The sequence below is a fragment of the Elgaria multicarinata genome, chromosome 3, assembly GCF_023053635.1.
Source record: "Elgaria multicarinata webbii isolate HBS135686 ecotype San Diego chromosome 3, rElgMul1.1.pri, whole genome shotgun sequence".
Taxonomy (NCBI): Eukaryota; Metazoa; Chordata; class Lepidosauria; order Squamata; family Anguidae; genus Elgaria; species Elgaria multicarinata.
In genome coordinates this window covers 56,819,434-56,836,002 of record NC_086173.1, presented here as the reverse complement: position 1 = coordinate 56,836,002, position 16,569 = coordinate 56,819,434, and the positions used below count along the sequence as shown (strand labels likewise).

The following is a 16,569-nucleotide window of genomic DNA, read 5'->3' as shown; positions in this document are numbered from 1 at the left end:
TTAAAATACACACAGACTGAGGGGTTAATCAGACAAGCCTTTTATCACATGCTCACTACTGCCCACTCACGGTTTTTCACGCATCCTTTAGAAGATGACATCCACCTCCCGCACACCTCCTGCTCCTTCTTGCCTTTCTCCTGTCACAGAACAGATTCCTTTTCATCCAACTTTTTTTAGGAAATGGAATGTGCCGCCATTTCCTGCCATGGCAGGAAAAGTGCCGCGATAAAAACGCCCCCGAGTGGGTCACATGGTCTTTGTTTAATTGCGAGACAGGAGTGTGGGTGGAGAAGCAACGGTAGAGAACTGCAATTTCCCTCCTGCCTGATGACGCTCTGAGAAAATGTTACATTAATTTGCGTGTAACTTCTCGTTTGGCCCATCCTTACTTGCTCACCTGTTCATTTGCTTGCACCCTCCTTCGGCTAGCTTTTATAAGTCACACCACACCTTGTCTGGCTGTTTGGCAAGTAAGATGCATTTGGGTAATGTTCCCTCGGCCTTCCTCTCTTCTCATTTTCCATTTCCATTCTGGTGTTTTGAGGCACTCAGATTTTTCTGCTCTGGGTAAATCAAATTAGTTTTCCTATCTGTAAAGGGGAAGTAATAATGACTTCCTTTTACAGGCCTGTTGGGAAGGATAATGGGAATAAAGACTACAAAGTAATTTGGTATCTTAAAAGTATTAGACAATGTCTTAATAACTGTGTCCTAAAAACAAGACAATTCACCATTTCATTATTATTATAGCAAAGGTTGGAAAACGTGTATATATGTGTATATATATATATATATATATATATATATATATATATGTGCAAGCTCCTAAATGTGCCGTGTGCAACTCTACTATCAGTCCAGTTCATTTATTCACTGCAGGAATTCAGCTACTTATTTAATAGCATCACAAAAGTAATTGTTGTCCTTATGGCAAGCCGAGTCTTATGGGATCAGATCCATAGTACAGATAGACCAGTATTTAGTCCTTGGCAGCGTTCAATACTAGATGTTCCAGAGGAACCATAAGAGAAGCAGTACGCTTTTATGTGGTGATCAATCCATCCCTTGTATTCCTGATTTCACATCCAACTTTTGAAGGACCAAAGAGAAGCCATTTCATGCTGTTCCGAAGCAATGCTGTCATTTTTCCCCACTTACAATATGAAGGAATTACCTGGGAAGAATGAATTGGAAGGAAAATGCTGTTTTCATCTTTTCCTTTCACTTGATCTCTAATTCCAGTCGCTTCCACCCAAAGCGTAATGTAAAGCATCACTGATTGAATAGGGAGTCTCTGTTTTTCCTTTTGTTACACATCTAAATCTCACTTTCTTCAAAGACCTCTTCAGTAGTCTCCCCATTGGTAAATTCTCCTTCACTGCTGTCTGAGATGCTTGCTCTGGGATTATGCCTTAATGTGGGGCTTAGCTGCACACTGCAGCCTGTTCTCTGTTTTGCCACTTGCGTGCTCTGAGGCTGAGTCACCTCCAGTGAGAAGCCATTATTGCTCAAATGCTGTTTCTTTGGACATCTCCCCAGGTGCTTGATGTTCTTTCCAAGTAAGCATGGCCTGCAGACAAAGGGGTATGTCAGCAAGAAACGGGACCACTGCTTGTGCAGTTCAGCTTTTACCTAGGAAAATAAGGAAAGCAAGCTGCGTAAGTGGTATGGACAAAAGGAAGTTATAAATGCTTCATTGAGTGTTCTGGAACATTCAATGTCTAGTCAACATAGCTATTTATTTATTTATTTGTTGCATTTATATCCTGCCTTTTTTCCTCCAAGGAACCCAAGGCGGCATACGTAATCCTCCTCCTCTCCATTTTTATTCTCACAACAACCACCCTGTGAGGTAGGTTGAGCTGAGAGTCTGTGACTGGCCCAAAGTCACCCGGTGGGTTTCCATGGCCGAGTGGGGACTAGAACCTGGATCTCCCAATTCCCAGTCCAACACTTTAGCCACTACACCACACTGGCTCTGGCCAGCTGTTTCCAAATGCAGATGTCCTCCATCCATACTGCATTACATCAACAAATGTGCATTTGGTGTGTATTTCAATTTGTCAACCACATCTGCTTTCTGCCCCAATTTGTCAACTACACATGTCAATTTAGTAGGGTCAAGGCCCAGTTATCTAGGGAATAGGGATACATTCACACACACACACACACACACACACACACACACACACACACACATTCACACTGACCTGGTTTGCATGACATGGCTTGTCATGAGTTATTTAACCCAGGATGAACTGTGGTGCCTGCAGGAGACACTGCATATCGAACCCATGCTTGGGGATTGTTGTGTCATGCAAACCCAGCAACTGTGGATTATGCGAGTCTTATTATGCAAGGATTATGCCCTGTTAAACAACATGGTCTGTTCTAGTTTTGTGTGAGGGTCATGTCACACTCACTGTCATGTCACACTCACTGGATTTGCATGTCATGACAATCCCTGAGCGCAGCTTGGATGTGCAAAATGGCGGCCACATGCACTGGCAAGCACACTGCAGACTCACTTAGGTTTAAATAAACCACAGTGGGCTATAGTGTCTTGCGAATTTGCACATCATCTCCATCCCCTTGCAAATAGTTTCACATCTGTTTGCAAAGGCATATGAAAATGTCTATGGGTTTTCAGCTTAGCTCCATTCCAATCTGCTGACTGGGGCATCTCCCCACATGTAGAAGCATTCAAAGATAACATATTGGCCTGATGCTTCACATGACAGACTGGGCAGCTTATCGCAAACTGATCAATTCGCAAACTGATCAGTTCACAAGGAGGTACCCCAGCTTCCTTTTTCAAGAAGCAAGCTCAAGAGGACAGTCTCTGACTATCACAAAGAACATTATGGAAAATTTAGTACCTCTTTAATCAGATACTAACTTCCCTATAACAAAATCAAGATGATCACCTTGAATATTGTTCTGGATCAAGTGCAGGCTGCACAAGCCAGTATGTCCTAGGGCATATCCTGGGAGAAATAAGTAGTGAGAAATAAGGATATAAAAGGATGACTTACCTCTCCGTTGGAAAAACAGTATAAAAGTGCTACAAAAAAACCCTTAGGGAGAAAAGAGAGAGAGAGAGAGAGAGAGAGAGAGAGAGAGAGAGAGAGAGATGGTAAATTAGATTTGAACGGAATTTGCCAAAGTACAATTTAACTCTGCGCTTATGTAATCACACAATATTGTTCTTAAAAACACCTGAAACCAGAGCCATCATGCAGCTAAATTGAACATTAACACGACTAACTTCCTTTTGCTCAAGAATCATCTTCATGTCTGAGCAACCATGTGACAAGACATCAAAGCTGCATTTGTATCCAATAATCTGTTTTATTTGCTTTGAACAATTTTGCTCGAGGAAGTGTCTGGCTTGCCATCTAAACCATTAAGGACAGTCTCATGAAATACATTACTTTTACCTAATCTATGTTTTTCAGATTAGATTGTGCAGGAAAGATTGTAGTCCAAAGTTTAGGGCAAAATTACATTTATGCCTGTATAAGGCAAAATTACATTTATGCCCGTAAAGTTAATTCTGCCAAAGATGGGAATGTCAGACCTTGACAGATCAGCATCAAATTTAGCCAAATTCCCAAAAGATCAGGTGCTCACCCACCCACACTTATATACGTGTTTTAAAAAAATCATATGAGAACCATCTGTTTTGGACTGGTGTAAATATGACTTGGTTGTACATGGTTTCTCACAGTTGGCAGGAAAGTAAGGACATCTAAATCTTGAAGATTATGGCGCCATTCAGACGACACCATTAAGGGTTTTTGGTTAAGCAGCAAGGTTAACGGTGTTGTCTGACATGTGTTTTCCTTAACCAGGTGCCTTCACTAACCACATTGGCCTGGTTTAGACAACACGCTAAACCATGCTGCTTAACCACAAAATGCATGCATTCCCTTAACCATTTTGTGTTTAAGCAGCATGGTTTAGCGTGTTGTCTGAACCAGGCCAATGTTGTCGGCTTCACTAACCCAGTTCTGCAGCAGGGTTAGCAGCACTAACTTTGGCTTAAGATGTTGTCTGACGCACACCTGTGATTAAGGGGCCAAAATCAAAGAGCTAGGAGTATAGAGCGACCTAAATAGCCTAAATCGCAGAACTGCCAGCTCTCAGCGCAAAGGTTGATGGGATATGGGGTGGAGCATTTGGAGAACTCAGGCGCTCACCTAACTGCTTTGTGGTTAGTGTGTGGTTAAGGGAACTGAACAGGGTTAACAGTATTGTGTGTGAGCGTAAGGCTTGTGGGTAGTGCTAACCACATAGACACATGGTTAAGCTAACCACAGAGCCCTCAGTGTCATCTGAACGGACCCTTTGTCTCCAAGCAGATTTATATACGAAGCTTGAAAGTTGGTACATCATGGAATTGATGGCACCACTTTCTTATTCCAAATGTCTCCCTCTTTGGGACTAACAAATCTCCAAGCAAATTTGAGACTGTATTTTAGCAATAGATAATCAACCAATTGTAAAATATGTGCAACCCTATTATATTTGTAAATTAGTTCAAAAAGGAGCGTTTATTGGTAAATTAGTACAGAGGAGAGAGTAACAAATGTCTTGAGAATGATGATTGTTCATAATTTATTTCTGCAAGTTCTCCCCTGGATTGTTTTTCACTCAGCAAACTCTCTAAACAATATAAGCAATTCCCTGAAGTTCCTAACATTAATTTACAAACTTTGAACAGCTTTCTATGCTCAAGAAAACTTTCCACTTAGCTGTTCTTCAGAACAGTGTACAAAGAAGTATCCCCTAACTCACAAATATGACAGGGTTACTAAGGAGACCTAATGCAGAAGAACACTTGGAATGCAGAAGAACAAATGCAGAAGAATGAGATGTTAGAATACTGAGATGACAGAATGGACTACAACACTTCAGACTACAGTTGGTGGATTCTAGTTTTGAATGCTCCTCTATGGTTTTGTCTTAAAGGCTCTTTTTCAGCTTGCTCTGGAGTTTCTATCTGCAAGATATTTTTGATATGGAGGCAGGTCTGGCTCTACTGTTAGGCAGAGTGAGGCAGTCACCTTAGGCAGCATATCCTGGGAGGCAAGAGCAAGGTGTCTGAGGAAATTGTTGTGGACCATGCCACTTGCCCTGCACTCCCTAAGCTAGCCTGCTGCCTTCAGGAGTGGTGGCAGATACAGTCTCATTGCCAGTGTCAAAGACAGATTTGACTTCCTGCCTGTCCAGTACATGGAATGGGAGGAAATGCCATCTTGTCCTTCACCTCAGGCAGCAAAATGTCTTGTGCTGGCCCTGTGTAGGGGAGCGTTCAACAATTCTCTATCTGCACTCTGTCAGAAGCCATATATTACATTCTGCCACCTCAGAACTTTAGCACCTCATTCTGCTGGTTGTGTAGACCAGGCCCCAAATTCCAAATGGTCAGAAGAAAGGGCATGAAGGAGGCAATTGTCTAAAAGGGTAGCAAGAACCAAATATAGACTAGGGTCATGACACTGCATACATTAGCCGAATACAGTGGGCTGGACATGGAGGAGTGGTCAAGTTAATGCAGGAAGTTGGGCATGTAAAGGGCAGAAATGGGCACTCAAGTGATTCAGGGAAACACCCCCCCCCCCAAAAAAAGAGTTTGGATTTCGATTAGTATATTAGCCAGGGCCATGCTAATGTGGAAAAGGGAAATATTTTCAGATATATTTCATTACATGGGATGGAATCTACTAAATGAGGGAGGGAAACATTTTTTTCATTCTATGCTGTTTGTTCTGTGCCTAAGAAATAAATTATACGTAGGTTATTATTGCAGACAAATACCAGAGGAAGTCTAAATGTTATATTGTTGTATTTTTATGTCAGACTGTTCATACAATGGAAACTGAAAATGAGAAAGAAGTATTTTGCTGTTACAAACAGAGGTTAAATCAAATGTTACAGATGTGACATCTCTTCAGCAAATTTTATTCCTGTTTGGGGAAAATGCCTGGCAACAGAAATGTATTAGAAATCATTCAACTCAAAGGAGACTTTGCTGATTATGAATGATCATTAGACCTACTAATTATTCTTCTTTGTGTGACTTGAAGGGCAAGGTAGACCATAAAACTTCTATGGGTGTCATAATTAATTTGGTAATAAATTGGGAACAGCCACATTTATGCTTAAAGGGTATTTGGAAAAGGTCTGGAAAAAATAACAATCGTTTTAGGGTCAGGGAGAAATGCCAGGCACCCCTCCCTAACCCTAAAATTATTGCTCAATAAGTTTGTGGAGCACTAGGTACCATTTATTTTATACTGTATGAGAAGTTTAATGATAATAGTCAACCCTATGTCCCCCCCCCTTCGTTGTAAAGGAATTCATTTTTTCTCACTCCATTCTATGGTTTTAGGATGATGATAACGATGATGCTCTTTCTTTTTGTCATACATATTTTATGGAATTGATAATGAAAATTATTTTTAATTAATGAAAAAATAAATAACACTCCCCGTCCCACGAACTTACATGGAAGGAGCCGAATGTCAGCTGAATGAAGGTTTTTATAGCCCTGGAAAAACCGTTGACTTGTTCATCAGTGATGAAGGTAAAGACAATCTCATGAATCCCAAGTAATGGTATTAACACAAGGGTTGATCTTGCCAATCTTAAAATAACAATAACAATGAATTATATTCTTGAGGCAAAAATCAACAAGTAATGCAGATGGAATCATAATAATATCAGGTCACTTGCTTGTGACATTAGAATCATCAAACTTCATGTATATATCAATTTTAATAGAGATATTCAAGGCTGTATTTTAAGCATTCTAGTCTGGTCTTTTCATTAACATGATAGTTTTCTATGCATAAGGATGTTTTTGGGAGGGGAACATTCCATCATGTGAGTTTCACCTGAAGTAATACAGCTTGATTACCTCAATGAGTGTAGACTGCATGTGCACAAAGCAAAATAACATACAGGAAATTCATAACATTTGATTCAGCTCTGTGTTGTGATGATTTATCCCAAACACCTACGCAGAATGAACTGTGTTACATCATCAGTGGAGAATACTGTCCCATCCTTACTCTTGGTATCCACTTTAATGCCATTCCTAATCTGTACATTTACTTTTCTTTTTAAAAGTGTAAATTCCATCTTGTGACTGCAAGTGATTATAAAATTCAGCTTAATCACTGTTAGAAGGATAAGTCCATTAGTACATAACTGGGAATTTAATACCTACCTGAATTTGTAATCATGAAAGCTCATTTGCTGGGCTTTAAGTTTGGAAAGTAACAGCTTCATAATGTTTACGAAGATGCAGAAATTAACCTTCAGAAAAACAGACATGTTGGTTAGTTTTAGTATATGCAATGGATATCTTTCAGTCTGTCCTTCTGCCAATAGACAGGGAAGGGATAGTAATGAGAAAACTGCAAGAAATGCACTTCAGCAGTTTAACCTATGGATGAGTGAAGAAATTGTTTTTAGGTATTTTCTATCAATCACATTTAGTCAACTTTTGTTGTCTTTCTCTATCTCATTCAATACTTTTCTTTTTTAAAAAAGAAGTCAAGCCCTCGAGTAAGATACCCTCAGTGTGCCTTCTCCCTCAGTGAGTCAACCTTCTCATTGCCATTGTCACTAGGCATTATTGCTCCCCCATCCTCTTTCTCATCACTGCTACCATTTACTTGCTGGGTAAGAAAGAGGCAGTGAGCAAATAGGCAGTGATATCTACTCCTCCTCCTCCTCCTCAGCACCACCATTGGCTGGGCCAGAGAGAGGACAGATAAAGAAGCAGGTTGCTATGGGGAAGGAGGGGCCTTGTCCGTCAACCTCTACTGTGGTGTAGGCCATCACTCTTGACACCAGCCCTGAAGTCAACATGTTTTTGATCCAAGGTACTCAGTGTTATTAAAGACTGCTGGGGGAAAGCAGGGAGAAAGTGGGAGGGCACATTGCAGGGAAAAGAGCACTGAGAACTACCCATACATGATATTACTGCACATATTTACTTGGAAGTCTGTCTCATTGATTTGAATGGGAATCAGTAAACCAGCTCTCTCAAAAACGATACCCATATATACATGAAAAAGCATTTGCTCTTTTGTTCACAAGACTTGCTTGTTCATAACCCTGCCTCTTTCTTTTCATTACATTTTTATTTATTCAGTTTTTGTTTAAGATTCTTTGGGATTGGCCCTGCATCTTTGGCTATCTAGTGAAATACAGAGAGACGTCAATAGCAGGGTTCACACATCATGCCAAGCCATGGTGGGTGGCAAGCAACACTGGGTAGGTGGTTATGGAAGCAACCTATTGTGCACCAGTGAGATTATCAGGCAAACAATTACACAGAGGAGTTTATTTCACACACCCTCTCCCTTCCTCCTCCTGAAGTCCTTCCACCCAGCTGGGCACGTATCCCAGCTTCCTTTGCAGTGGGAATAGAGATCACTTGAGAGGAGCAGAGTGCCCATCTCCATAACCCACAGGGCTGCAACAGAAAACATAATAATCCTCCGTAGGTATGAACAACCTCTACCTTGAGTTCTCAGGGTAGGTTGTTGGGGGGAAGCAAACCACCATGGGGGGGACATCCCACAGACAACATGCTAACCCATCATGGGTTGTTCCAGAAAATAAACCATCATGGGTTAGCATGTCATGTGAATCCAGTCAGTACCACCTTGTTGTGAATCAGGAGACATTTCCTTCTACAAATAATAATTTTAAAAAACATGCATCCGAATTGTATAATGCAACAATTAAATGATACAATGAGCCTTACAACAATGGAAAATAATATTGGTCCTCGAATGATCCACCAGATTGCCATGCTTGTATTCGTTGCCCAGCATCTAGGAAGCAAGTAAAATATTGTTTTGTCAGCTCATGTAAAATAGCAAACGGCAAGTCACATTTTTAAAAAATTAAAGAGAGATTTTAAATAGGACCTGTGGACTTGATTGCTGTTAAAAGCAACCAGGTTCACAAATCCTACTGAAAGTTCTTTAAATGGCAATGGGACAGATTTCAGAGGGATTCAAGGATTTAGCACAGCCACTGTCACTTGCAGGATATCACCTCCTTCATCTGTCTCTCTTGGTCGTGTACTTTGGCTCTTTGGGGAAAGGATCCATTGCAAAGAAAATAATCTTGATCCCTATGCAGCCATAGGGATCATCTTTTTTTATTCTTATTTTTTAATGTCAAAAATCCCAGAAAAAGGATCTCCCCCGCCCCCAGTCCACCTTTTATAGGCTCATCACGCAGGGTCACAAAATTAAGGAAGGAAGGTTAGTGCTCTTCCATCCTGAGAATCCTTCCCAAGTCCTGGAGTGGCAGTTCTTTATTCCTTGGGGACTTAAGAACCTCCTAGCTTAGAAATCATCCTGGATCTCTGAAGTCTTGACTTTTCATCAGGGTCACCATCAATAGCTCTTGTGATTTAAGGAGATATTGTTGCGGACCAGACAATTAATAGTGTGAGAAGAAGCCATGAAATCCCAAAAGCAGGGTGGGAACCGAATTCCATTAAAGAGAAGACTTCAGTTCAATTGGGTTTACTCCAAGCTAAATGGGTACAGGATTTAGCCTAAAGCTTTTACTGCCAGTAACTAAGCCTTAGGAGAAGCATTTTAACCTTTTAGAAAGGAGAAAAAGCTTCACAAAAGCTAGGAAATCATCAACTAATTGATGGTTGGGGGAAGAGGGCATGACCATCTGAGAGTTCCCCAGAGAGCCAGACTTGGGCCTCAGGAGGTTCTGCACCCCTGCCTTAAATGTTAGGCACACCTCTATCAAGCTTTTTGAAAGAGATTCAAAGGCTCACATAGATGTACTACTGGCCCGTAACAATGCATTAATTTCTCCTTCATGAGCTCCATGCATGACAGGCTTTCCACAATAAAAGTGGTATGGAACAGCCCCTCTTTCTTCAAGAGAAAATGCCAGTGTGGGACACCATTTGTTAGCCAATGGAGGTTGAGGCACCTTGGATTTCTCCTTTGCAGCTCTGACTGGAGAAGATTCGCAGCCCCACTGACATTGGAGCCACCAGCCTCCACTGGTTATAGTGCAAAACCGACATGCTCTCAGTCGCACAGTTCTGGAAAGTGACCAAGCTTGATAGGAAACTCTTGGGAGTTTGCAAAGAGGACTAATCAGATTACTCCTCAAGATTACATTTGTTCAAAACGAATCCCAAGCAATCATTCATTCCTAGGCAAGTAGGCTCAAGACATTACTCCCTGTCCCTATCAGTGGACCATCACTCTGATGGTCTTGGCTGTGGTGGACTGTAATACAATTTCTTATTTATATAACGAGGTTGCTAATGTAGGCTGAAGCAACCGAAGAATATGGAAGCAAATGATGACCCACTTGGGTTCCATGGGAGGCTTCTAAAGAGCAGTCCTATTATACATGTCTACTCAGAAGTATACACCATTGGCTTCAATGGGATGTACTCCCCAGTAAGTGTGTGTAAGACTGCAGCCTTAATTCCTTTTGGGTAGGAGATGGCTTAACATTGGGAACCAAAGAACTGTAATATAGATAAAACTCATTCGTCCTTTAGAACGCTCAGAACAGCTTATGTCACCTTCCCAATAGTCTCCTGTCCAAGCAGTCATCAGGTCAATGCCCCCTAAGCCTCACAACTGTGACCCGATGCTTCCACCCCATTGACAAAACTAACTTTATGATGTCCTATGTTCCACAGAAAAGGGGGATTAGAACATCAGACATGCGCAGAGGGACAGGTAGCAACATTTACCTTACTGCCTGACTCCACACTACAGACAACCACCTCCACAGCAAGCTTACAAATGGCAAATGGTTGTCCACACCCAGCCGAAAAGCTCTATGAAAAGACAGCAATCTTCACCTTCTACTGGCATGAAGCAGAACAGAAAGGGAAACAGCAAACCGAGTTAGAAGGGGAATTTTGAGACAGTAACTTACAGTTCATGTTCCAGTTTATGTTTTGTTATTCCCCAGGAAGCTACAAACAGAACTGGAATACCTAAAAGGAAAAAGGAAAGTGAGGATTGTGGCAGTATAGTATGTAATGGTCCTGGTGTTTCGGGGATTACATTACTACATATAGGGCATGTCTACACCATACTTTTTTTCCTGGGGTCGCCCCTATATCATCCATATGCATCCAAATGATACACAGGGGATCCCTCCATTTTCTCGGAATAACTGAGACCTCAGTTATCCCAGTTTTGCCCATGGTCCTGGGACTATACCAAGGACAGTGGCACCCACTCCCAGCTTCTCCCTCCCCGCAAGTAGCAGGGCTCTCAAAATGGGCACAGAACTGCGCGGGGGCAGTCTGTGCCCATCAGGGATGGGTATGGGAACAGTTCAAAGGGCTGTTGTTGTTTTAAAACAACTAACAGGTGCTGGAGCACAATTGCGCAACCAACTCCTCTTCATTAAAAAAATAAAAACAGCTGCAATATCCCTCTTCCTTTCCAAGCCCCCATCTATACGACAATGGAATTGCTCCTCATTGAATATAAACCCCAATTTTCGTTGATTCAATTTTAGGCAAAGAGCGTCACACTGCAGCAGCAACAGCAATTTATCTCCTGATTTATTTATTTTTTGTAGTAAAGTTATTAATGCGCACATACACATTATCGCATTATCGCACATATGATGTTGTGGAGGAGAGAGGAGCAAAGCTATATATTTTATCTGTGGACCTCCACAGATTCTTATAAGAGAAAAACCGAGGGGGGGGGGAGGAATGAGGCAGCAAAGGACAACGCTCCAAAAAGAAAAAGGAGGTTTTTCTCCAAGGAGCGAGAGGGGGACTGAACACATCTCCTCCCTCTGGCTGCCAGTTCCCCCCTCTTTGTTTTAATATTATAAGCTTTATCTGCAGAGCTCCGCAGAATCATATAATTTAAAATGAAAATGGCAGGAAGGAATGAGGGAGCCACAGGAGGATGCGATAGGTGGGAAGGCGGGAAATTGGCCAATCACTTTGTCCTGCCCTCAGAGCTACGCCTTCATGTCAAAATGTGATTTAACTCCCGCAATGACACATAAGTATAATGCGGTGCAAACTCGGATGTTAATCCAAAAGTTGCGGTAAATTGCAACTACGAATATTTGCATTATCGGCGAATGTACGGCTGCGTCCTGAAACACAAAACTGTGGGTTTAGGTCAGGGTAAAGAACCCGTATAGACATCCCCCAGGATGTCGCATGGCTGTCTAGACACTGTGTGTGTGTGGGGGGGGGGGGGGAATTGCGGAAGCAGGTAAGTCCGTGATACTCCCCCCTCTCTCCCTCTACACCTTTAGGTGTAGATGAGCCCAAAGATGAGTAAATAACACAGGGGTAGCTGATTTTTAGAGATAGGGGAAGATTAATAATTATATAAATAAGGGAAATGCTATTGATCACAACAGCCTTTTCCCCCTCATAGCTTGTTCATTATGTTAATCAACTTTTGACACTGATTTTTTCCCCCTAACTGCTAGGTAGACAGACACGTTGGATGGTTCATTGACACATATTTGTAACCCTCTTCATCTTCTGAAAGTCTCCTAAGGATGGGAGAACCATCAGGCTCATTTCAGCTCCCCTCACCATTTTTATTTTCTGCCTGTTTTTCAGCTCAATTGAATGGGGAAAGGGTAACTTTTCTCCCATTGACAAAAGTGTGAAAATAGATGTATATTTTTTTAAAAAAATACACATTTCAAAGTGCACATTTTTAAAAAAATGCATTTTCAACTGCAATTTCAAATTTAAGAAGTTGTGAACATTTCTCAAAAACAAAACAAAAAAGAGCTCTTGATTGCATTCAGGATTGAGAATGGGACATGTTAGCATGATTTTTAAAGAGAAATGAAAGCCTCATACATCCCTAAAATTTCTCAGCTTCAGTGGCGGCTGGTACACATTAGGGTGGATGGAGCAGCCGACAGGCAGATACTCAACATTCCACTGAGAATATCAGAAGAGGGCAAGAAAAGGCCATATGTGGTGATCAGCAACTGTATGCTGTGAACTGGAACAAATGTAACTGGTTGTGGGGGGATTTATCAGCCACACGTGGGTGGGGGAGAGGCAGAGGGTGAAATTTTCTCAATAGCAGGAGCAGTTGTGATAAAATAGAGGGCTGGTTTTGGCCTATCCTGTGTCTTTGATAAGTACAGTTGTTAGCAGCAACAGTCAACCTATCCTGGAGTAGTGGACCATAAATCAAGAATCTTTGAAAAATTATCTATATTTACCCCATCCTATGAAGACATATCTCAGCAGCTGATGCTTCTCGGAGAGCACAGTGGTCAATAACCTATGGAGGTAAATTCCTTCCACTAAAAGCCAGAAATAATTTGCTCCAACGGTATAATGCATGAATAATAGGCCCATCTTGCAAAGGGCTATCTTCTGCAGAAATGAGTCAATGAGAAGAAGAAAAATTAATAACACTGCACAGATTTTTTTTGTCGATAAAACCATTTTAGTTTTTGGTTTGGTTTCGGATAATAATAGGGCCGGCATCATTTTACTATGATTCTAAAGATTGCTGCTTGATCTTTTGCTGCTCCATTTGGATTTATTTATTTATTTATTTATTTATTATACCACCCCATAGCCGAAGCTCTCTGGGTGGTTTACAAAAGTTTAAAAAAGTAAACATTAAAGAAGTATTCAAAATTTAAAATCATCAATAGAATCTGTATCTTACTTGTTTTTAATTGGTATGCCACTTTTGATTTTTTTTAACTAGAAAAGTGGACTATAAGCTTTTTAAACAAACAAAATCAATTTAATGTGATTTGTGTTTGTATGTACAGTCGTGTGAAAAAGAAAGTACACCCTCTTGGAATTGTATGATTTTACATATCAGGACATAATAGCAATCATCTGTTCCTTAGCAGGTCTAAAAATTAGGTAAATACAACTTCAGATGAACACATGACATATTACACCGTGTCATGATTTATTTAACAGAAATAAAGCCAAAATGGAGAAGCCATGTGTGAAAAAGTAAGTACACCTTATGATTCAATAGCTTGTAGAACCACCTTTAGCAGCAATAACTTGAAGTAATCATTTTCTGGCTTCTCCATTTTGGCTTTATTTCTGTTAAATAAATCATGACGTGGTGTAATATGTCATGTGTTGTTGTTCATCTTAGGTTGTATTTACCTAATTTTTAGACCTGCTAAGGAACAGATGATTGTTATTATGTCCTGATATGTAAAATCATACAATTCCAAGAGGGTGTACTTCCTTTTTCACACGATTGTAAATTACTGAGACTTAAAATTGGTGTGTGGATCTCAAAGGCAATGAACAAAAAATCCTCAGCATAAAATACAATGTTTTGAACAAATTCAATCAAAATTATTTTCCTACAAACTTTACAGTTGCAGAAGATAACCATGAGCACATTAAAAAAAACAAAAGCTCAATTTGCTGTTTTGCTCACTTAATATTAACACTTTCAGTTAGTGCCTGCTTGAAATACCTCTGGACCGAAGACGGAATTCCATTCATTTTCATCATCTGGCTTTTCAGAGCCAAAATGAACAAAAAAAAAGATGTTGTATTGCATGCTATCTTTTATAAGGACTCCTATGGATCGCAGGATGAATGAAGCAAATAGATTCATGTGGATGTAGTTTCTTGTGCAGTGCAATTTCCTGTGGGAGAAGAGAAGCATTGTGGTATTCCACTGAAGCTGGTTTTATTCTGATCCGAATAACAACATGTTATTAACCTGCCATGAATGGTCACAGTCTTCCTTGCTGATGTGGCTTAACCATTAAGGATGGTGGGACAGCTTGCTCAAGCCTGCGTCTGGAGTGTATGCCTTTTTTGTATCTGGAGAGCCTGTGACCCTAGTGAAATAATTAGCCATGAAAGTCATTGGTGATGATTAGCTTTTATAGGGGGGGAGGAATCTGAATTGTGTTATTTATTTAATGTACTGTACAGTTTGGGGCTATAAATTTCACACTTTTTTGCTCAGTTAGGATTCAGGAATGTGCAAGTTGACTGGAAAAGATCCGTAAGGTATTGGAATAATCTTTGGGAGCATCACTGTAAAGATGCAGAACAAACAGTACAAAAACTAAGTCATGCAAGGAAATAATCTTGCTTATTACATTGCATTTGTGGATAAAGTACTTTATAGGGGCTGTGTTGTAGTCACCAAAATGTTCTTCATTTAGCCTATCTGACATTGAATAGTAATGGATCATATCTGTACTCAGGTAACATTTCTGGTGTAAAACAACTCCCACTACCACCTTCATCTTCTAGCACAGTTCCTTTCAAATACCTGGGCCTTTAAATGGGGTGGTTGGATGATGATGATAATGATGATTTCTATACCACCCCATTGCTGAAGCCTTCTGGGCAGTTTACAAACATTAAACATTAAAAACTGCTATACAAAATTTAAAAAACTAAAAGCATAAAAACAGACAACATACAAAGATAAAATCCATTTAAAAACAATTTTGCACTGACAGCCAGGCTCAGAAAACTCAACATATGCTGTTAAATGCCTGGGAGAAGAGAAAAGTCTTGTTATCAATGTTGGTGCCAGGCAGGACTCATCAGGGAGATCATTTCATAACTGGGGAGGGGCACCATTGAAAAGGCCCTCTCCCTTGTTGCCATCCTCCAAGCTTCCCTTGGAGTAGGCACCTGGAGGAGGACCTTAGATGTTGAGCATAGTGTATGGGTAGGTTCATGTCGGGAGAGGTGTTCTGTCAGGTATTGTGGTCCCAAGCCATGTAAGGCTTTATAAGTTAAAATCGGGATTGGAAACATACAGGCAGCCAATGCAAGCTGGCCAGAATTGGTCTTATATGTTCGAACCTCTTGCTTCCCATAATTAATTTGGCTGCCACATTTTGCACAAGCTGCAGCTTCTGAACCATCTTCAAAGGCAGCCCCACATAGAGTGCATTGCAGTAATCTAACTTGGAGGTTACCAGAGCATAGACAACTGAAGCCAGGTTATCCCTGTCTAATTAGGGGCATAGCTGGGCCACCAACTGAAGTTGGTAGGTGGCACTCCATGCCACTGAGGCCACTTGAGCATCAAGGGACGGAGATAGTTATAGGAGAACCACCAAGCTACGAACTTCCTACAGGGGGAGTGCAACCCTATCCAGAACAGGTTGAACACCCTGCATCTGGTCAGAAGAACCACCCACTAACAGCATCTCAGTCTTGTCTGGATTGAGTTTTAGTTTATTAGCCCTCACCAGGTCCATTGTCACAGCCAGGCACCAGTCCAGCACATCCACAGCCTCACCTGATGAAGATGAGAAGTAGAAGTAGAGCTGCATGTCATCAGCGCACTGATGACAACACATTCAAAAACTCTGGATGACCGCACTCAATGGTTTCATGTAGATATTGAAATCATGGGGGACAAAACTGACCCCTGTGGAACCCCATACTGGAGAATCCATGGAGCTGAGCAATGTTCCCCAAGCACCACCTTCTGGAGCTGACACACCAAGTAGAAGCGGAACCACTGCAATGCAGTGCCTCCCACTCCCAACTCC

General features: G+C 41.1%; 1 protein-coding gene across 1 annotated transcript in view; it reads right to left on the bottom strand.

Moving 5' to 3' along the window:
• Positions 1-845: 845 nt before the first annotated feature.
• The window catches only part of GLP2R (glucagon like peptide 2 receptor), a 30,878-nt gene continuing 15,154 nt past the window's right edge, over positions 846-16,569 (bottom strand). Inside the window, exons 6-13 of the mRNA XM_063121513.1 lie at positions 14,511-14,685; positions 13,267-13,423; positions 10,969-11,029; positions 8,792-8,861; positions 7,241-7,329; positions 6,517-6,655; positions 3,039-3,080; positions 846-1,635 (exon numbers count right to left, since the gene is read on the bottom strand). Coding sequence (XP_062977583.1) covers positions 1,321-1,635; positions 3,039-3,080; positions 6,517-6,655; positions 7,241-7,329; positions 8,792-8,861; positions 10,969-11,029; positions 13,267-13,423; positions 14,511-14,685 — 1,048 coding nt within the window. The 3' untranslated portion in view covers positions 846-1,320. The remainder of the gene's footprint in view (positions 1,636-3,038; positions 3,081-6,516; positions 6,656-7,240; positions 7,330-8,791; positions 8,862-10,968; positions 11,030-13,266; positions 13,424-14,510; positions 14,686-16,569) is intronic.